Here is a 23,901-nt window from a genome sequence, read left to right as displayed (position 1 = left end):
TATATATATATATATATATATATATATATATATATATATATATATATATATATATATATATATATATATATAAGATTTACGCATGAGTTTAAAACATTAATTCACATATTCAGTAAAATATTCCAATTTATTTTCACTTACCCCATTTACCCACTTGCCCCGCGAACCTTATATTATATGGTGATTAGTTAAAGCATGTTTTATTAGATCCTAAGGTTATTGGGATCAAAATCGGTTTTTAAGCTCAAATTAAGGGTGGCCCATATACCCCTTATGACCATACTGCTCCGCTTTCCCCTATATGTCCCGCCGAAGCGAGGAATGATGCTGCACCAAATTTAAGTCGTGAAACTAATTTGCAGCTCATTGGGAATCTGGCCACTCCCAGTCAGATTTTCAGCGATACCTACAGCGTTTTTCGTTTGTATCGCAATTCCCAAAATAGTTTGAAAAACTCAGGTGAAGGAGTCTTATTAGCCGTAAAAGCAGCTTTAAAGCTAGGCAGTTGTCAGTTCCGAATTCAGAAGCTATCGAACAATTCTCGTGGAACATTACTAAAGGACCTATGTACAAATGAAAGATTCTCTCCTCTCTCGTTCTCTTTCGATTATAACAGTGGAATACTAAAGATTTAGGGAAGTTTTCCACCATAGATCGAAAGTCAATTTCCTTGACTAGCGTTTCATACATAAAACGCAACAGAAAAGGTTGATGTGACTCAGTTATTAATGAAAGAGAAAGTAAACAAAGAGAGCCTTTCATTTGTACATAGGTCCTTTAGTAATGTTCCGCGAGAATTAGGTATGGGATGCTAGCGGAATTTGGGGCAAGTGTGCCACCTTAAGCAAATTGTTCTCTAACTATGCCTAAAGCTTATAAAATCCACCAATTTAGCCTCATGTTGTTAGTTTCACATCTTTTGATAACCACTGTGCCATTTAAAAAGAAAATAATTTCAAAAAGTATTAGTTTTCGTGCTGCTCAAATACCATCCAAAATAACTAATTTTTCGACACTATGGGGCAAGTGTGCCACCCATATGGGGCAAGACGGCCACCGAATTAACATCGCATGTAATTCTACTTGTAATAAAATTTTATTTATTTCCCATTAATATTACTTACAAAGCAATATTGTGGGCTTCGTAGCCGTGCGGTTAGTGTCACCAGGCATTTAGCCGCATCATGCTAGGGAGTGTGGGTTCGATTCCCGCCTGAGGCCGGTAAACTTTTCGTGAGGAATGTTTTCCGACTGTGCCACTGGGCGTTGCATGCTAGTCCGTTGTCTAGTGTGGTGCTTCCTTCAAAGGGCATAAATTCCCACTGGAAGCATTAACGTGTCAGTGTCTTTTTTAAAGCAGACGCTAATCGATAATTTAACAAATAATTTTAAGTTTACCGTAATAAGGGGATGCTTTATAACAAGGTTCAAAACATGCGTAACTCCCTATTACTCGATTCGAATAACTAAAATGGTTATTTTTGTCTCCATTCAATACAATATATGTATTGCCCTTATATTACGACGAATATGTTTAATATTTAATTAGATCAGCACTAAATAACGGTAAAATATTGATGTAGATATGTAAAACGGTACTTAATAAGCCGAAAAACCTGTTATTATTGAATATTTTGAGAAAAACTCATTTTGGGGGGAAAAATGTCAGTTATTCCCCTACTATACTTCAGAAACTACTACTGGTGCCTCATTATGGTTTATTATTATGATATTGTTGATGATGTTTACATTTTTATAAATTTCACTCCAACAATTTTTGTTTACCAAATAGGTGGCACTCTTGCCCCAATAAGTATACATTTCAACCAAACTAGATTTCGTATGTAAAACGAAATACTTTTTTGGTTCAAATGCCACAATATCTTACACATTTGAATATTTCCACGATGTACAGTACGTTAGAAAAATCTGTTAATAATGTACCTTTCACCATGCTATTTAGAAACAACGAAATCTTATAAAAATCCACTCAAATTTGGTTGTTTTTGCACAAGTCGATATAAATACGTGAAACATAGAGCAATTTTCATCATATTTTAATCATTGTATTATGAACTATAAGGGAACATATTGTTAAGCTCAAAGAAAAAATATATATTGTAATTTTTATAAAAAGCAGGGGTGGCACACTTGCCCCTATGGCACACTTGCCCCAAAGTCCGCTATAAGCTTTCAAACTAACGCATTGTTCATTTGTGTTCTTTACATTCCTCCAGACCGCTCTCACTATATGAGTGTAATTGATCAACATGTTAGCGCGTTTTATTGGATCACTGGTAAAATGAAAATTAAGAACAGTTTACTGATACTTGGCGACTTCAACATACCCGGCATTTGTTGGAAATTCAGCACATCAAATTAATTCAATCCCGATGTTACTAGCTCTTCAATCAGATCATCAGATGCTACGCTCATTGATAGTTTAAGGGGGCACGATCCGTCATTGATTTTAGAATTTTCAAAAGCAGTTTTTTCGTTCAAAATCAAGAAAATTTACAGGAAAATGTGTTCACTGTATTCTTTTCTCCAAACGAAACACAGTGAACACATTTTCATCGAATAATTTTTAGTTTTGAACAGAAAAACTGCTTTTGAAGTTTCCATGATGCTGATGATTGCGATGACGGAGCGTTGATCGTTAAACATGGCACGCGTATCTTAGTTGAATTACGTTGTAAACCACAACAACCTACAACTGGATTTGGGAGCATTGATGGAGTCATGCGTTTCTCATTGATCGAGGCCCCTTCTTCTCTTATTACCCTTCCAGTCGTCGCACGGTTTGTAACCGTCAGAACCACCACGCTGCAGTTGTGAACGAAAAGCGAGTTTTTTCACCAGTGTTGTACAAAATACAACAGCATGACGACTGAAGTGTTTGCTTAGTTTTGGTACAAAAACTAAAATGTTCCACAATACGGGTATCTCCGATGGCCATTCCTGGGTTATTTCAGTGGCCCAGAAGAACCAACTAGAAGAGTCACAGGTATTCAAGATCATGAAGAATTAGCCGTCACTCCATTCATTTTTTTTGCAAAATACATCCAAACAATTTTGTGGGCGGTTAGTGTCGTCAGGCAATGAGCGCATCGTGCCATGGGGTGTGGGTTCGATTCCCGCTGCAGCCATTGAAACTTTTCGTCAGAAATGTTTCTCTGCTGTACCATTGGAGCATGCTTGTCCGTTGTCTAGTGTTAAGTTACAGTCTGTGCAGCTAAATGGCTGAAGACGGTGTCCGTGTCTTTATTTTTTAAATAAAAAATCGTAAAGAGTTGGGCACAGTTCATTTGGTTTTGAAGCATAAATCTGAGAAATTTCATCGAATTGTCAAGATTGGCCACCTTCCGGGACTCCAGGAACCGGTTCTGCATGGACCATACTGGACCGAATTTTTCAGGGAATATGCGCCGGTAACACTGCGGAACACGTTTTTGTCTCCAGCACCAAAATACCGCTATTCACTCAATTAAGGGTTGCTGAATCCATTGCCGTTTTCAGAAATATCATAGCACGTCTAGTTTTTGAGATATTCGCTGTTGAAAATGCAAAAAATGACTATTTCAATCAACTTGCATGCAAGTTTTCCAGCTTGTAAGGCGATTGATTTGCTTAATTTGCCACAGAATTCAAACTTCATGTGTATAACAATACTTATCATCAAAGTTTACAATAGTTTGGATGAGGAAAAGTTATTTTTTGATGGTTTAGAGAATTTTTGTATTTTGCCATATAGACGAATCGAAGAATTTTGTATGGAGACTGCAAGCATGTTGAAAAAATCGGCTTAATCGAAATTTAATCGTGCAATTTCAATCGAATTGTATCTGAAATGAAAGTTCAAGTTCTATTTTGCATGCTTGGTGGATTAGATTATAAAAAAGTTCGATAAATTGTACTTTAAACTTCATGTAAACATCAATAAAACCAGTGTTTTATACAACTTTGGCGACCTGTAGCTAAACATTGTGACGTGCTGGAACATTTCTGAGAATGGCATTAGATTCAGCAACCTCAAATCTACTAGAGACACATAATTTCATCCTTGAGACACACAGAAATATCATTTTTGTTACGCTGTGTAATTGGTGCCTTCCCAAGAAACAATTTTGGCCCTAAGAAAAATTTCTCAGAGCTGTTTTATTAAACTATTAGTCGCTTTATCATTGACTTAGTGAAAATAAAACTATTATGCAAGCCTTATTCGCCCACAAATGGAGAAAAAAAACGTTTTTAATATACTTAACCTAACTTAACCTAAACATATAACGCATTAATCGTGGCAATAGAAGATTGTAACGATTTTTGCCTGAAATTGTTAATGATTGTATTTGACATTTGTTCCAATGTTTCAACATTGGATATTCTATGTAACTCATTGGTACTATACCAGGGAGGAAGCTTCAGAATAATTTTCAAAATTTTATTTTGAATTCTCTGCAGAGCTTTCTTCCTGGTATTACAACAGCTAGTCCATATTGGTACAGCATACAACATGGCTGGCCTGAAAATTTGTTTGAATATCAACAGCTTGTTCTTAAGACAAAGTTTTGATTTTCTATTAATAAGGGGATAGAGACATTTTACATATTTGTTACATTTGGCTTGAATGCCCTCAATGTGATTTTTGAAAGTTAAATTCTTATCTAGCATGAGCCCTAGATACTTAACTTCATCTGACCAATTTATTGGAACCCCTCTCATCGTGACAACATGACTACTTGAAGGTTTCAAATAAAGAGCTTTTGGTTTATGTGGGAATATTATTAGTTGAGTTTTGGAAGCATTAGGAGAAATCTTCCATTTTTGCAAGTATGAAGAAAAAATATCCAAACTTTTTTGCAATCGACTACAGATGACACGCAGGCTTCGTCCTTTGGCGGAGAGGCCTGTGTCATCCGCAAACAAAGATTTTTGACATCCCTGAGGTAGCTCAGGTAAGTCAGATGTGAAAATATTGTATAATATTGGTCCCAAAATGCTGCCTTGAGGAACACCAAAAAACATGCTTTGTTTTAGTGTTTTGTTCGACTTGAATGGGTATCATATTTATTTATAGAATTGGTTGTATAAACGTAGCAAAAGAGGTTTCTTAGATGTTTCTTCAATATTTATTTGATAACGAAAATATTAAAAAGTGTATCTATTTGTACACTTTATTACATATTGATATCTGTGTATCTGTAATTTGATGCATAATTATTAAATTTCAATTGTTTAACCATTTTTGTGATGCCGGGACTCGAACTCAGGACCTTGCGATTTACAGGCGCATGCTTCTCGACTGCTCTAAACAAGGTAACAAACATCTGCAGGTTCAAATCAGTATTTAAAGATACAATAAGATAATCGAACAAGTTATCGTACATATGTTGTTTAAACATCGTCTAAGTCATTTGCTTGCCTTCGGTGTATGTAAACACCATTGTTGAACATTGTTTGTGAAAAGGTCTCAAAAGCAAGCCTTATCAAAGCTATCAGCTTTATTACAGTTTCGAATAATCTCGTTATGAAAACATTGGGTTGAATTAATACTGTACAAAGGCTATTATTTTGAATAACGGTGGCAATAGACTTCTACACTTCTACAACTTTTCTTCCACAATTTAGTTATTACTCGTTATACAACCCTAGTAGAAACACGCTGAACAAGTATTTCTGGATGTTCGATGGATAACTGGTGGTTTAAAGTTGAATAAACATTTTAGAGTCTACTTATAATGTTACTACTGTTGAACGGCCGAGGTAAGATCATTGAATAAACATGCACTATATAACGTAAATAAAATGGTTGTTATTGAATAGATTCTCCATTTCTGGGCGAATAACGCTTGAATAATAATTTCTTTTTAATTAAGACAATTATTAAACAACTAATAAAACAGCTTTGAGAAACCTTTATCAAGGCAAAAACTGTTTGTTAGGAAGTTGGTTTTTAATTGTATGTTTAAGAGCTTTCAGATTTCGCGCAATGACTTGTAGTTGGTTAAAACGTTGAGTTCAAAGCATTTTCAAGCAAACATGTTTAAATTCACTGTAGTTCTGCACCATTGTTGAAAATTGATGAAACAAGTGTTGTTAAAGCTTGTAAACTTTATGTCACATATGGAACAACAGAATCTGAATCCGTAGAAACAGCTCGTCTTCTACTATTAAAGAGATACTATTAGACAACCAAACTAAGTTATTAACCAACGTTGTATCAACTTTGGTTCAACGAGCTTTTAAAATAACATGAAAGTGAGGAACAAAAGCGCTGTTCAGAATTCATGCAACATTTGATCATCACTTTATACAGCATATAATTTTGTTCAACAGCCACAGTTGTTGTTAAGCACTTGTTCAGCAGACATGTTTATTAACCGCCCAAAATTATTTCTTGGGTTATTACAGAAAAATTTTATGCCAAAATATCCATCAACCGAATAGTACCAATATGAATAACATGTACAGAACTACGATGGAAACTAACTTTACGGATGTTCCGGGTTTCCGAAACCGGGTATGAATAACTAAGTGATTTGAGAATCTCTATTCACAGTCCACGTGAATACCTATTCAACAATATGAGGACGGTTCAGATTACTTGTTTAGTTACGAAAACACAGGTCGTCAAAGTAAGGGTCTCTAAAGGGACTTTTTTCAGATATAGCAGGTTCCCGATGGCCACAGTGACCAAATCCGGATCTCCAGGAGGGTTTCTGAAAGACATGTGTGCCTTTCATTTAAGCCCAACAGAACTAAATTCGGTCAACACACTGATTGCGAGCTGTTTGAATTTTCGGGTCGAAAACGACCCTAAATCACAATTTGTAACTTTTTGTTAGGGACTAAGGAAGGTTAAATGGACAACCAAGACTAAAATACCCTAAATAATTTTGACCATTATTCAAAACGAACAAATATGAGAACTGTATTGTAATAGATTGGTAAATTTGTTAAACCGAGAGAGATTGTAGTATCTAGACAGCTATTATCGCAATAAACAACTTAATTATAGTCAGTCGATCAGTCGCTTTGGTTTCGACTGTTGGACAAAACGGACGCAAATGTAATAAGTCTCCTTAAATAAAATTCAAATAATAAAGTTAGTGCCTCAAGTGAACAAGAGTGGTTACAATTTTATTTCGTCTTCCGTCCTAATATTTGAATTAATATAACGGGATTTTATATTTGATCGAGAAATCCCAATTGTAAGCAATGGAATTATTTGTCTGATTGATTAGGTTGTTTGTACAAAATATATAATTCTAAATAACAAGCTAATTTCATATATATTCTAAAATAGAAGAAAAATCTTAAGTGTACCTTTTTTACAGGCACAATAAACGCTATAAAACAAAACAAATCGGCAATATTGATTGTAAAACACTCTATTCTAATATAAGAAAAATCAAACCTTAATCATAAAAAAAGCTCCTTTTAATAAACATATTTACATTCACTCCTTTGAGATCGCACAGCTATTGACAGTTGCTGTTCGCAAATCGCAATGGGAAACACCAGCATGCCAATGAAAGGGAGTGAAGAGAAGATATTTACTTGTCTAGCTTTTTTACAACGGGAAAAATAGTAGTTGCCAATTTGGCGCTAGGTATACACTATTCAGAGTAACACAAAGTAAAGAAAATTTCAAAAGAAATGGATTTGACTATGCGAAAATATAACTCTTACATTGTGACTCAATCATTCGCCAATAAGCACTGAAAATTTATCATGGCTCCTATAGTCCGATTCTGCAAATAAAGGTAACAAAGGGAAAACAAAATTTCAAAATAAGTTCGCCAATATCGCTTGAACAAAGCCGCCCTTGTCAGTTGTGTTAGAATGACCGCATCGGAAATATGATAGTGTTATTGAGTTATTATCTTTACAAAGACACCGTTCGATGAAGAACCTATCCAACACACATAATAGCTCCATATGAGTGACGTGACACATCCACCAATTAAGCGAACATAAAATCACATAAATAAGAAGAAAATCAACTGGAATTAATACTTTTTTTCTCACCCGAAGGCCGCCGGATGCTATCGCTGGGCGCTTCCGGAATAAATGCTGCCACGGCAATCGCGCAGATCACCATCAGTGCGCCGAACACGAACGGAGGACCCGGCATCAGCTGCGAGTACTCGTCTTCGATGATGTGATGGCTGCTACCCAACCCGTGTAGGGTTTCGTTTCGCACGAATTTGCTTCCATCTAAGCTGCCCAGGGCACTGCCCCCAATGGCACTTCCTGCCGCCGAGTGACCATTCAGACTGGCGGCTACACCGGTATTGTGGTCGTCATTTAAATCCACGTGGAACACGTAGAAGATGACACCGAACATGGCCGGGCCCAGCCCGTTACACAACCCCCGCATCCCCGTCACCATGCCCTGAACAACACCTGAAAGAGGATTCATGAGGAGGATTAGTATTTTATGGGGAGCTGGATTCAGGAAACTATTGGGTCCTACCTTGCTGATCAGGATTCGAGTGTATCGATACAAATGCGCTGATGGCTGGATAAGTAATTGACGCGAGTGAAGCTAGGATTCCGGCAGCCCACATCATCCTGTAGACAGAAAGGAGACGACAAAATTATCGATTGGTAATTCGATACACCAAGGTCAAGAGCATTATTTCGCTTACCAAGTTTGACTACCAAAACCGTACCACAGCAGTTGCAGCATTTCGAAAAGTAATCCTATTATTATAGTACGCTTAGCACCAAGTACCCTGAAAGTATAATGTTTACATGAAGTGATAATGCCTAAAATAGAAACGTAGTTCACGGGTACTCACTTCATTAAATCACCTAGAACAACTTGCGTCAGTATGCTCAGTATACCGACGACGGCAATGAAAATGGACACATCCACTGAGCTGAAATGCATTTTCAGCTTCAGATAGACGAAAATACACGAATATTGTCCGGCCTCTGGCAGGTAGGATAGTAATACTGTAACGCACTGCATTAGAATGGTTTGGTCCAAGCCAACCTTCCGTAGTGCCTGTTTTGGAGGGGGGTTGGAAAATACGTTAGCAATGATTTAGTAGAGTGGCGATTCGAGTTGTACTCACGGCGAAGGGATCGGCCTGTTCCCAACTTATTGGTGCACCCCACGAACTAGGCCGCACCTTCTCCGGTAAACTTTCCGGCACTGCCACTAGGATAAAAAATACATCTAAGACTGCGATCGCTGTCGCTAAAGCTACTATTAGAGGTTCTGAATATTTGTCATTCAGATAGGCTCCCAGGGCTGGTGAAATGACCTACAATTGGAAATGTGTCGATTATCACGAACCAGATTAAAGCGAGACTCAGCAGTTACTTACCAGACTAGCAGCAAATGTCGCCGACACCAGACCATAGGCCCGAGATCGGTCTTCCACCGTCGTTACGTCGGCCACGTAAGCGAACACCACCGAGAACGTAACAGCGAACACTCCGCTGATTGAGATCATTGCGAAAAACCACCTAAAATGGAAAGGATACAATGTGACTACTATTCCAGAGAAGCTGAATCGAAGGGTGACACCTACCATGAGTTGATTGACATCAGCGGTATGGGGGCGCAGGTGAAGAACACTGTTATCAGCAGGAAAAACTTTCGGCCCCACACATCGGACAATGCACCGATAAGTGGGGCGCTTAGAAACGATAGGATTCCTTTGATGCCCATCACCAGACCGTTCATCAGGAATGTGTGGTCGGGGAAGGTCTGATTCAGGACCTGCGAGCATTTCGAAGGATCGCAAAGAAAAATGTAGAAAAAAACAACGATTACACCAGGAATTACAGCAAACCTTGCACTGTCGATTGATGACACCGGTAGAAATATATCACAGAATTACGCAACAATCGGCGTCTGTTTGCGAGAACGCCTTCTGTGCTATAATACCTAAGAATAGTTCCAGCCGATTGCGTAAAAGGATTCCCCGCTGTCAAACGGAGTGCACCCAACTAATTTGTTACAGTGAACGAATGTGGGGTTACCATGTATAGGATGTTGAGGATTACTCACATTTATCACGGGCATCGTTAGCAGACCCCACGCGAAAAATTCCAAAAATATCACAACTAAGGCATGATACACGCTAGGCTCACCGATACCGGAACTCTGCGAAAAATAAAAGAACATCAATTAGAATTTGCATTAGATAGAATGTAAAGTTTGTTGAAAAAGTGGAAAGAGCATCGTCAACAGACTAACAACCTATAACTGAGGAGAAAAAAGAACAATGTTTACTATGCACGAGGTCGTTGAATTTAACAACATGGAAAAATCTGTCATATGATAACATTAGTTGATCAACGGAAGTTTTCGATACGCGTGGTCCCATCATACCGTATAATTCGATGCGGAGAAGAGTTGTCTAAGATTCAACAGAACAAATAATTTCAAAGCAGATGATTTTGTTTGACACTTGAGTACCGTTTTGATTCATATTACGGACAGCTTCAAATTCCGGACACTCTACTTTGTATGGGAAACATTTCACGCGAAATGTTTCAATTTTTGCTGTTCAAAAGTTCTCAATTTCAAGGCTCGTTTTAGTAAACTTTTTCCATAAATATCTTTGAAAATTTATAATGCCCAACTACCTTCGATGTCTCTTTGGTGGTTTAACGATTTCGATTGATGATTTGACTGTTCCATTGATGATTATCATGAGCTGTCCGGAATTTGATTCAAAGTGTCCGGAATATGAGGCAAAAGTGAGGAAGCGTCCGGAATAAGAATCATGAAAAGGCCACACATTTTGATTTATTTAAAATTATTGAAGTTGCGGAAGCGTATTCTTCACCCACCGTTCGAAAGTAAAGGGCTTCCGACGCTCGATAGCGCTAAGGAATCATACAGAATGATTTATTTTGTATGCTCTATGCTGGTTTATGTTTCCCTGAGTCCTTAAGTGTCCGTAATATGAATCAAAACGGTATTTCACAACACATTCAATGTGGGCTAGTGATGAATAGCTAACTTGATAAACACTGTAAGGCGGCATCCATAAATTACGTAACGCTCTAGGGGGAGGGGGGGAGTAGGCTCAAGCGTTACGACTCATACAAAAATTTAAAATTTTTCATACAAAAAGCGTTACGGAGGGGGGGGAGGGGGTCGAAAATTTCCAATTTTAGCGTTACATAATTAATGGACGCTGCCTAAATCACTGTGTGGTATCCCTTACCATGTATGCGTCACGAAGCTAACGGATTAAAATATCGGAAGTTCCAATGTTCGCCAAGGCTCCATACAATTCATAACATATGGTTCAAAAATTTGAATACAAACTTTTTTAGTTTTTTGGCAATTGGATTTCTTGAACCTGTCTGATTGAAATAAATGCTCATTAAAACTTGTCTAGGAGTTCATTTGCTATGCGAACGGTATGCAAAGAGAACTCTATAAACTTTTCATCACAAGGTGTAATTAATCTAAAAGATTGGTAGTTTCAAATCTATTCATTAGGTATCACAAGAATCTAAGAGTTCAACAAGAAAGTTCTCTGTACTTACACTCACCAATCAACTGGACACTGTCCGAGTTGATGTCATTTGAAGAATACGGCCAGGTTCAGAATGATTTCATTCGTTTCCGTATCAAGTAATGCAAAACCTCGGAACATCTGCTTTACAGTTAGAGTGTTTTTATTTTCAAGCACAGATCTAAGCTTCTAAAATCTTTAGGATTCTCATTACTGCGAACGCTACGAATTATGAGGATTCAACTGGGAATCCTAACACTCTGTTGGGATCCTAAAAAATGGTGCCACTGGAAATTAGCAAGAGTCCGTTAGAAATTAAAACTCAGGAAACTGCTAGAATTCTACACGAAATCCCCAAGATTCAACAATTCTTAGGAATTCCCGGATTCAGTTAGTAATCCTCAGGATTTCCTTAGAAAAAGTTGCGATCTCGTAAAACCCTATATCTTGCAATATACCTTCAATACCGCTGATTATTCTCATGATTTTGCTGATAATCGCAAGGATCTCGTTGGAAAACCCAAAAAAGCCGAATAAGAATTCCAAGAAGTAGGTTTATTCGAGATCTCATCGATATTCTCAAGAGTCTGTAATAAATTCCCAGATACATCGATGGAAATTTTCAGAATTAAGCTGTTGAACACAGAATCCCAGTAGAAACCTTCGGTACCGATAGAAATCCCTATCCTTTATTAGGATTTCGCTAAGAATCGTAAATTCATATTCATTCATAATATCGATATTCTCCGAAGAAAAGTGAGAATGTGAGAAAAATAAAATACAACTGTTTCATAAAGATAAATCTATCGAAAGCTAAACGCAACGCAACGAAAGCTAAAGAGTATTTAAGATACTGTCGAACATGATGTCGGAACTCAGGTTAAGTAAGGGGTTTTTTTTCATTACCGTACGGGTTTGGGCCGAAGGGTCTCAGATTTTCATGAAACTTTTTCCACAGGCAGGGCTCATGGATATATGAATAAAAAAAAATTGAGAAAAATTCAGGGTCGCCTATTTTTCCGGAAAACTCAGGTGAAATTTTTTTGTTTTCCCTTGACACTACTTACTTTGAAAAATCATAACTCAAGAACGAAGCATCGTAGAAACAAAGTTTTTATATGAAAATTTAAGCAAATTTTCTCAAAAATCCAAAAAAAAATATGAACTGGAAAAAGTTTTCCACAAAATTTTCCACCGTTGGGGAAATTCATAAACAAAAGCTGGAAAATCTATGCCCGAACTCGCGGAAATTTTTTAATAAAATATTTTTAAGAAAGAAACTTTATAAACTTCAATTTTGGTAACTTTTAGGATGTACTTTTCTTTAGTTCCTGATCTATGGTCAATTTTGTAAAAAATGCAAAGATTTGCCATACATGCCTTTTCGTTTAGAAATCATGACTCAAGACTCATCATGACCTGTCGAACCGGATTCAAATTATCTCAAAAATATGAAATTTTTGAAATGGAATCAGTTTCCCAGGACATTTTATGAAAACAAATAATGAAAACCCGATTAGCTATTCCAGCTTTCAAACAAAGTATATTTGAAAAGAGCGATCAATAAGATCCAATCCTACAATATTTTTCAATACGCTCATTTTCGTTCCTAAAACATGATCAAATATTGCTAGGATGAGCTGTTTGAACCATATATTTACAAATTTATAAGTTCATAAACAAAATTTCTTAAGAACGAAACTACATAGAAACAAAGTTTTCTTCAATCAGCATGTAGGCAATTTTTTCCTGTTAGGTAACTACAAAATTGACAGTTAAATAAATGGGTAGACAATATGACAAATAGGTATTTACCAATTCAAGTTTAAAGCGTTGAAATGGCTTGAGAATCATAAGTTTACCAAAAACTAACAAAGAGCAGTGAGAAAGTGCAAGTGTTGTCTTTCAGCTGTATATTCCTCGTTATTATTTTTTGTAAAGTGAAAAAAGTTTTCCCGAAGCTGTTGAAATGGACAAAGTACAATATTACGAATACAATTCTTTATGCTGTAACCGCTTCGGACTGGACGGCCACAAATCAGTAAGAACAAATCTACGATCGATCAGCCAAGGCCTCATCAGTAAGCTTCATTCGAATGGAGTTCGGTGGATTACGGAAAAGATGAAAATTTGCGTGAAGTGCTCCATTACCGGTGACCAGAAGGCTCTCGTAACGGATCTTCCAGAAGCAATGGCGTTTGATGAACAAGTTTCACCACTATCTGCGTTGGCGTCGCCAAAGGAAACTCCTTCCTCGGGTGAGTCAGTTGGTTCTATAAATAATGTACAAAAAATACAAGAGCTTGCTAAATTCTTGGAAATTTCTTTTTAAGTAAAATCCTCACGTTTGGATGCTTCTAGTAGTAACTATCGCAATGCTCCTATGGACGAAATGTTCAATCAAATTTTGAGTAAAATAAAGACTTGGTTTCCGCCTAATATTGTCAATGTTACAGAGGATTTTAATTCCGTTTTATTAAATTTGAACTCAGCTGTTACAAAAGCCGAACCTGACAAGCAAATTGAACTTCTAAAATTACTTCCTAGGAATTGGTCATATGCCAAAGTTAAAGCTCATTTTGACGTGTCTCAACACGTTATAACTGAATCAAAAAAATACAATTTAGGGATTCAACCACTTTCAAAAGTAGGACGACCCTCGCATGGATCAGATGTCCAAGACATAGTTTCAAATTTTTACCTAAGGGATGATATCAGTCGACCATTTCCTGGCTTGAAAGATACCATATCTATTAAGTTACCCAATGGAGTGCGCCAAAATGTTCAAAAACGCCTTTTGCTTGACCCTTTAGATACTTTATATAAACAATATTTGAAAACCTGTAAGAGTGAACAGGAATCTGTCTCATTCACATCGTTCTGGAAACTTAAACCAAAACAATGTGTTTATACAAAGGATTCATCGGCCATGAATGTTTGTGTTTGCATGATACATGAGAATATGAAATTCATGGTTGATGCATTGAAAAAAACTAATTGCTTTGAAGTTCATAATACAGCAAAAAACTTAACACCTTTTTGACTAGTCAAATGATATGTCCAGATAGTACAGATGATTGTTACTTGAGGTCCTGTGAGGATTGTAAATTAAAGAAATTAGATTTTGTTGCCAATTGCTTAGATGAAAACAACGTTGAAGAAGTTAAGTATTGTTTTTGGATTATTTCTCCTCGTTGTGAAATTATCAACAAAGAGGAAAATGTAAATGATTTTATCTTCTTCTTCTTTCTGGCGTTGCGTCCCAACTGGGACAAAGCCTGCTTCTCAGATTAATGTTCTTATGAGCACTTCCACAGTTATTAACTGAGAGCTTTCTTTGCCGATTGACCATTTCTACATGTGTATATCGTGTGGCAGGTACGAAGATACTCTAGCCCTGGGAATCGAGAAAATTTCCTTTACGAAAAGATCCTCGACCAGTGGGATTCGAACCCACGGCCCTCAGCATGGTCATGCTGAATAGCTGCGCGTTTACCGCTACGGCTATCTGGGCCCCTAAAAATGATTTTATAGAAAACTTGAAAAATCTCACAGAGAAGTTTCTTGTGCATCAATTCAAAGTAGATAAACAAAATAAATTTATAAGAGCTAAAAAGGAATCACTAGTTGAAAACAAAGAAATAATGTGCCAGATGGATTTCGCGGAAAATTATTCGTGCGTGATACAAGATTCCATTCAAAGCCATTACTTTGTACGACCTCAAGTAACAATACATCCATTTGTAATTTATTACAAAGACAAATCTTCGATCAAAGTCTTAAATTTTGTTGTAATTGCTGACATAAAAAAGCATAACACGACATCAGTTTATGCTTTTCAAACAAAACTAATTTCAAGATTTAAAAATAAATTTCCTGAGCTTGAAAAAATCATTTATCTTTCTGATGGTTGCGGAGAGCAGTACAAAAAAAAAATCAAATTCCAAGAATGTATGCAACAATGAAAATGGTTTTAAAATTAGAGCAGAATGGCACATTTTCCCAACCTCACATGGAAAAGGTCCATGTGATGGTATCGGTGGCAACATTAAGCGAATGGCTAGAGATGCTAGTATTAGAAAGTCAGCGGAAATTAATAACGCCAAACAATTTTTTGACTGGGCTGTGTCGCAAAAGGTGAAAGACCAATTTAAAAAAGATTGGGAATTCATCTATGCAACTGAAAATAACTATTCAGAGGCTAAAAAATTACTTCAGGAGAGATTTTCTAACCTTGTTCCAATTCCTGGAACAAAAAAATAACATTCATTTATTCCAAAAGACGAACGAAGCATTTTTGCGAGTGAATTCTCAGATGCACATGAAAACCAAGAAAATACAGCATGCTTTGTTCTTAATACTACAAATAATTTATTTAAGAAGACCAAAGCTATATTTTTAAAATTTATTTCATACTGGGAGGGTCCTTATGCGAATCCTTAAACGATTTCAATAAAAATCCTGAAATGATTCTAATAAGCATCCAGGAGAAAGCTGATGAGAATCATGAATGGATTCTGATAAGAATCCTGAATGGATTCTGATAAGAATCCTAAAAGGCTTCTAATGAAATCCCTGGAAGGTTTCAGGAAAGTTCCCTAGAAGATCTGATGAAATCTCTAAAAGGTTTCTTATAAAAATCCTGGACAGCTTTTGGTGACAATACTGGAAGGTTTCTGATGAAAATCCTGGTAGGATTCTGATGAAAATCCTGGTAGGATTCTGATGAGAATCCTGGGAATATTTTAATGAGAATCCTGGAAGAATCTCTTTGAGAATCCCTGAATTTCAGATTAGATCTCTGCAATGTTGCCGATGTTCTAGAAAGTTTGGAAAACACATCGTGGAAATATACATTGTGAATTCTAGGAGAATTCTGATAAAAATTAAAAATCCAGGAAGGTTTTTATTCAGAAGATTTGTATACAAATCCTGGAAGCATTTCGTTGCAAATACTTAGGCTTCTGTTGAGAATATTTATCCTGGAGGGATTCTTATGTGACTATTTTGATTCTGACAAGATTCTAATGCGAATTCGACATCGATACTAATGAAATCCTAAATGGATTCATAAGAGGGTTCTGGTGAGAACTTTGAAAGGATTTTGATGAGAATCCTTGGACGATTTCTGATCTCTACGAGGATTCTGACATCTCGAAAATTGATCTCTGATGAGAATCCTAAGAGAGTTTTGAAAAGAATTCTGATGAGAATCCTAAGCGAATTCTGAACAGAATCCTGAGATACTTTGATGACAGTCCTGTGAGGATCCTGATATGAATACTGCAATGATTTTGATGAATTTTGATTAGAATCATTAATAGATTCTGATGAGTATCACACGAAGAATCTTATGTGAACCCTGCGAAGAATCTAATGAGAATCCTGAGAGGATGTTGATAAGAATTCTCATCGGATTCCTTGCAAATAAGATGCTTCGCAGAATTTTTATCAATATTCAGAGAGATCCCTTAGAGGATGCATCAAAACCTTCCTAGTATTCTCATTTTTCCTTCCAGAATTCTTAATGGATTCAAAATATCAAAAATAAATCATTGGAATTTTGTTACTAAACCTGAATTTCAGCATGCTTTTATCTTTACGAAACAGTTGGATTTCATATTTCTCGAGACGAAAATTTTCTTCCTTCAAGTTTTCATTTATGTGCCAATTTATATATTGTTGAAAAAATATCAATTTAAACTTCGAAACCAAACACCGGGGTTTAATCAAACCCAAAAAGGCACCTCATACTTCCAAAATGTCCCAACTTTACCTCTAAAAGTTTTCATTTGCTGAAACAGTGTTATTGTTTCGTTTCACATAATGTCTGTTTTCTTATGATAAAAAATGGACTTCTGGAACCGAAAACGGGGTTCCGAAACCGGACTTAAAATGATCACCTGTATTCAAAACGACGAGTAACGTTTTCGGTGGTAATCTTTTGTCCAATAAATATGATTTTATTAGACACAGTATTGAAATCAATAATTGATTTGGATTAGCTCTGCGGGATCGCATAGTATGACATCGGTCGCCTGTATCTGAACATGTAAAGTGGCCAAGTTATTATTGTGATTCAAGAATGTTCCACATGAGCTCGCAAGATTTTATAAAACAAAATATATTGAAATTTAATCAAGAATCACTCATGGAATCGATGGTATACACTACATTTCGTCCGTGTATCCGGATTGGCCACCGATATCGATTTTTTTGTGGATGTATTATTAATCCCCTACACAATACTGTTGAAATTTTGAAAATTGATCATAGAGAACATTATAACTACGTTCCTAAACGTTATAACTTTTAATAGCTCAATCCGTGCAGGCTACAGCTGTCCTCAGCCTCAGATCGCGTGAACGTACACAGATTTTGAGCACAAAATCGTCTCACCGCATAGAGCTAAACAAATTCAAATAAAACATTCAAAACTGAATTTCGGATTTATAATATATGCAACAATATCAAGACCAACAATTGAAATGTAAAAAAATCGGTTTTCTACTGATTTTAGTGTATAAGAGCCTATTCTTACTAAAACATACCATAATCATTTAAAAATATGCATAAAAGTTGAAAAAATAACATTTTTCTAAAAGGCCCCATCTCATTTTCCGCTATACAGATATTCATCGCAAATGCGGCCTTTTCTCAAAAAGGCCTCATTTCTATATCTGACGTAAACTGAGTTGCGGCCTATTAAAATATCATCAAAATTGCAATGTAGATTGCGAAAAACGTTTCAAATTCACTAAGATGCAGGTTATACTACGGAGCGACTGCTCCTTGAATTATTTTACACAGTGCTTGTCTAGACGGCGAACATTATCCAGTTTTCCGTCGGGTTCCGGTAGACTGATGTATTTTGTATCATACTACCAAATAATACCTGTGTCAGCCTGTCTGTACTTCACAACTTATCAACAGAAACACGATTTGGTTTCAACTACATGAAAAATAACGTTCAATTGCAATATTATTTAAATTGAACCAATATTTTCGTACATTTTCTCGACGACATAGTCGCGTAGCACAAACATAATGTTCATGGACGAAGGATTCAATCAATCACATATTTCATCGACCGCACGAATCTTCTCTTGCTGTAGGGATCTCCATGTACCTTCCTTCACTGCTTAACATTCTTCACGCTTCAATTTCCTTATTTCATCATCAATTTTTAATGATTTTCAAAAGGCCACATTTGAAGATGATGAAAAAACAAGCCACAATGAGAAGGCCTCAACACATTTTAGAGTAAACAAAGGCGTCAACTCACAGGCCTCATCAGCGTCGGCCGGCGTCTATGGGCACAAATCAAAAGGGCTGCATAGCTTTTGGTGAAAAATAAGCCTCATTTCCTTTGACTCGTTTTTTTAGCAGGATTTTTTGCTTAAATGATAGTAATGAATATTCATTGCTATAAATCAGTTTGTTCAGCGACTTTCTGGACGAGAAAATAACTTACAATGCATACATTCATAATAAAAATTTGATTTATTGGTTGACAATACAAGATTGCGTTTTTTCTCATTGTTTACTTTTTGGAGATGAGGCCTTTTGAATTGTTAGTCTTGATATAAGATACATTATTCACATCACTTCGCACATACTAACTACTAGTCATCAAAACGAAGTAAATACCTAGTGTTGATTTGCCCCTAGAGAGCAGAATACTGAAATCCTGACAAACTAAAACAAACAAGCATGCAATTAGTGTAATTGATTTTTCGTCGCTATGGGCCCTTTTTGTTGAGTGCCAACAGACCTGGTGCATGATTTATGCCACGGTAAACCCAATGACCTCGTGCGGTGAAAGCATTTTTCGTTTGTTTGCTCCATGGACGGCACATGACAGCCTAATGACCAGGCTCTATGTGAAGCGATGATTAATAGGATACTCTGCTGCAGTAAGTGCGGCTTTGCGGAACAACTATTCTTCCACACTTACTGCATCAGAAGTGAACGGTATGACTAGTATTAACCTTGCAATGATTGAAAATCACTCGTAGAAAATATAGGAGATTCTGTTTCTGTTTGAGCTGCACCACGGTCACTGTTGGCAGGCCACTGCAATTGCTTAGGTTCGAAGGCGTCGTTGTAATTTTGGTATGTGGGGGCGCCCCACCACTACTATGCGTTTGATTAACACTTTGTTCGTTGCTATCACTAACGGGGTTATCAACAATATTAACATTTGTATCGTGTCCGGCCGGGGCATCCGGGACGTTCAGTTGCGATTTGTTGGACGCAACAGTAGCAGTCGTCGCAGCGGAATTGGTTGACGTCAGCATTGAATCGTCTTCGTCCTCATCTTCCTCAGCACCGGTATCGATTTCAATGTCACAGCAATCGGACGAGTCCGACTGGTGTCGTCGACCTTCCTGCTGCAGAAGTACCGTCCTACGGTGCATACCTCTGGCTTCCAAGTCATCTTCGAAGCCACTTCTGCTTTTTCGTCTTACACTTATCATAGGCGAGGTTTCCTCAGGAATATCACAACAACTACTGCTACGGCTATTGTTTATGCTAAGATAATTGCTAATTTCATCCGGGTCGCCACAGCTGTCCAATCGCTGCACGGAACTGCAACAACTCTCGACCATGCCAAAATCTCCATTAGACGATGGCGACGGCGTTGTTATGTTGTTCCTGCTGAACATGGACGACGCCCGTCGTCGCCCAATGCTGCAGGCTTCAACATCCAGTCTCACTTCATCATCGGCACCTCGCTCTGTACTTTTCATTGCTAAACATTCGTTATTGGTAACAACGTTGCTTCTATCACAGATCACTTCATCACATTCGCTTCGACTCCGCCGGGGTGCCGATCCTGTTGGGACAAATATAATGTTTTTTTTTTTTGATAATGTGAGTTTTGGGAATAATCAATTACGTTTTTTTCTATTCTTTTTTTTAGGTCCAATTGATTCTTATCAACATTTTATTCTATTCCAACATTTCTATTCAACATGACTCTTGGAATGCTATGCTGTAAAAAGTGTTGTTCATGTGAGCTATGCTGTGCGTTAGAGCCTTAAACATTTTAAACGAAAAATAATCTGCTCTCGTATATAGGCTATTTTTGCATTAAATTGCATTGATAGATCTTTGGATTAGAGCTTTTGATATTTCTCAAAAAAAAATCCATTATTTTATCAAGTAATTTTCAGCGAGATTTACGTCCAAACTGGGACAGAGCTTGATCTGCAGCGAAATATTCTATGAGCGTTCCCTTCATGAATAACTGCGAACTTTCTTTGCCAATTTACTGTATTCATATGTATATCGCAACAAGCTCAAAGATACTCTATGTTCTGAAGTGTAGAAACCCGGCACGAGGGTGGTAGTTCATTTGGCACAAAGTCGTTTGGCATAAAGCCGTTTGGCATGATGAGTCTGAAACCAAAAATTTCTTAGGATGACATTCGTTTTTACGTTTCTATTGAATCTTTCTGATTACATTAGGCTTGTTTTGAAGCCAATTGATACAAAATTACACTTTATTTAACAATCATATGTTCTTGAATAAACTAAAGCATATAAGGAATGTTTTTGCCATTTTTTTATTATTTATCCAGAAATTACCTTCTTTTGAATATTAATTCTTCTTTTGAGTTCCGCTATTGGAATGATTTTTTGCGCTGAAGATTTTGTTATATTTAGTACAAATTTACCCTTCTTTCAAACATTTTTTTTTCTAAATATGATGGAACCATAATTATAGGTATAAAGACTGCTGATTTAAAATTTGAATAAATTTCAACTTCTTTTGTGCATGGGCTGTTTTTTTGGAGATATATTTTTTAGATATTTTTTTGTTTCCAACTGACAGAAGGGCGGCAATCGATTACATTGATCTGCTCAAGTTATTGGCGAAAAGAGAAATCGATTACTGTAGTAACTTCACTTGTGCTACATTTCCCCGAATGTCGTTTCCCTGAACGCCAGTTCCCCGAATACCAATTCCCTGAAAATCCCGTTTCTCCGATTAGCCCACTTTCCCGAAAAGGTTTTGGCACTCATAATTGTCGTAACTTTATACGTTTCAGGTTGGTGAACGAACTAACCATCTAATATGCACCCTTCTTTATTTAATTTGCGATTCTTTCGAGTTTTACCGTCCTTAGCATTTTTGCCAACATGTGTGTAGCCGAGAATGCCAGAATACCTACTTCTTTTGATTGCCTATAGTTTTTTCTCGTTCACTATCCAGCCACTGAAGATTATTTAAATTTCACCGGGGAACTGGCATTCGAGGAATCGATGATTCTTAACGCAATTTTTGTGTCTTTTGGTTTATTATGCCGAAATAATTATTGGCGTCCAATCTTCTATTGCTTCAATCATAGATTTTGCCTTCTTTTTAGAAAAGGCTCTTTATATTTATACTGTTTTAAATTTTATTATTTATCATAACTAACTATCAACTATTTTAATATTTTGCAAACACATGATCTCCTTTCGAGATATGCTGAAAAAAAAATCAATCACAAATTTCGATAATAGACGGTGTTTTTGACGTACACTTCCAAAATTAAAATTTATTTTGAAGTTTTGCTACACATATTTTCTTTTAAAAATGTATTGTTCATTTGAGTTTTGCTGTGGGAAGATTTTTTTACGCTAGAGCTTTAAACATTTTAAACGAAAAATAATCTGCTCTCGAATATAGGCTATTTTTGCATTATGCTGCAATATTAGATCTTTAGATTAGAGATCACTGCGAACTTTTTTTGCCAATTTAATATTTACAAATATGTAGGGGGAGATCCCCCAGTACCGGACACTTAAGCCACTAAATTCATAATTCGAAAAATATTGATTTGATGGGCTCGTGTTACCCATTTATGATAAATATTATCATTTTTATAGTGTACAAAAATAAATTTGAAAATATAAATATGAATTTTGACATTGAGTTTTGATGATGTATTTTAGTACCAAATTGATCGAACTTGAAAGGTGGCACCCAATACCGGACACGGTCTGGAAATGCCTCGAATTCTGTAAATTTGAACATCATTGAATGTGTACACTACAGAAATAGTTTATAATTACCAATTCAATGCAATTGCAACATTTACAAAAATAATTTGAGTTTTTCTTAGTTTGCAAGATGCCTATCAAACACCTCTTTCATATATGATGAAAAATAGCACATTTAACGATGTTGTTATGAATGTTCATTCTTCTTAATTTTATTGCATGTTTGATACCATGGTCGACGGAACCCATGAAAAATAAAAGTATTTTGAGACACTGATGCAATAATTACAAAGATATCATATAACAAATCAAGCTGTCCGAAACTGAGGGACAGGAGGTGCTTAACCAAAATTGTAATTTGTCCATATTTACTTCAATTGTGGTACAAAATACATTCATACTATCAAATTAGGATTATGTTCGATCATGCTTGCGGGATCCAAAGTATTTTTTCATATTCAAAATAATTATTAAATAGGCTCAAAATTAAGAAGATACGTCAAATTTTTAAAGATTTCCAAACTTTTCTACTTTTTTTAAAAAGGGATGCATATTTCAAGGATGTGTTATTCTACGCAAACATTAGTCTAAATAATAGCTTTCTTTTCTACTAATACACCATCTTGATCGGACCATGATTTCTCAATGTTTCGACTTTGTCCGGTATTGGGTGCTGTCCGGCACTGGGGGATCTCCCCCTATATCACAGCAAGCTCAAGAATATTTACTCTAAGTTCTGGGATGTTGAAAAAAATATTATTTCGAAGAAATCTTCCACCAGACCCGTCACGAGTTTTATTTAGTTATGCTCTCTAATGTCACAATAATTTTTGAGAAATATCTTAACGAACACCACGCTTATTGAGAACCTACCAAAAATTTTTGCTATGGGCTCGGTGGTGTTGATTTCGGTAAAAGTTGCAAAAATGCCGATATTCATTCTTAGTAAATCATTATGCTAAACGGTCATTATGCCAAACGGCCATTATGCCAAACGACCATTATGCCAAACGGACATTATGCCAAACGACCATTATGCCAAACGACTTTATGCCAAACGGCTTTATGCCAATACAATCCTCGTGATGCATCTATAGGGAATCTTGTCAGGATTTTACTAAAAGTTTTGTCAGAGTTTAAAATGAAACTCTTCAAGAAGTGTCTTTCTACAAATCCGCGAAGGAATACTTCAGAAATCTGCAAACAATCTGGAATTTTCTACTGATAATAATTACAGGAAATACTCTAAAAAGAATCTGATTTGATTATTAAAGATCATTAAGAGAGAAATCGGGCAAGAACCTTGCACGGATAGTTATCCAGATATCTTTATTGAAGAGAATCCGAGTAGAGTAAACTAATGGTCTTAACCCTCTAATACCCAAATTTTTATTTTCGATTTAAATATTAT

General features: G+C 36.4%; 1 protein-coding gene across 12 annotated transcripts in view; it reads right to left on the bottom strand.

The window, feature by feature from the left end:
* The window catches only part of LOC23687882 (hippocampus abundant transcript 1 protein), a 109,736-nt gene that overhangs the window by 3,616 nt on the left and 82,219 nt on the right, over window positions 1–23,901 (bottom strand). For 5 of the 12 annotated variants that reach the window (XM_021839810.1, XM_021839808.1, XM_021839809.1 and 2 more), the window contains 9 exons: window positions 19,487–20,334; window positions 10,031–10,126; window positions 9,549–9,739; window positions 9,342–9,483; window positions 9,087–9,278; window positions 8,808–9,016; window positions 8,655–8,741; window positions 8,480–8,577; window positions 8,020–8,409 (listed from right to left, as the gene is read on the bottom strand). In XM_021839810.1, the coding sequence (XP_021695502.1) occupies window positions 8,020–8,409; window positions 8,480–8,577; window positions 8,655–8,741; window positions 8,808–9,016; window positions 9,087–9,278; window positions 9,342–9,483; window positions 9,549–9,739; window positions 10,031–10,126; window positions 19,487–20,334 (2,253 nt within the window). Of the gene's footprint in view, window positions 1–7,692; window positions 7,755–8,019; window positions 8,410–8,479; window positions 8,578–8,654; window positions 8,742–8,807; window positions 9,017–9,086; window positions 9,279–9,341; window positions 9,484–9,548; window positions 9,740–10,030; window positions 10,127–19,486; window positions 20,335–23,901 lie in introns of all 12 variants that reach the window. The other 7 variants (XM_021839812.1, XM_021839813.1, XM_021839814.1 and 4 more) reach the window with 4 other exon arrangements.

Source organism: Aedes aegypti, chromosome 2 (assembly GCF_002204515.2).
Source record: "Aedes aegypti strain LVP_AGWG chromosome 2, AaegL5.0 Primary Assembly, whole genome shotgun sequence".
In the NCBI taxonomy this organism is placed as follows: Eukaryota; Metazoa; Arthropoda; class Insecta; order Diptera; family Culicidae; genus Aedes; species Aedes aegypti.
This window is presented reverse-complemented; position numbering and strand designations above follow the sequence as displayed.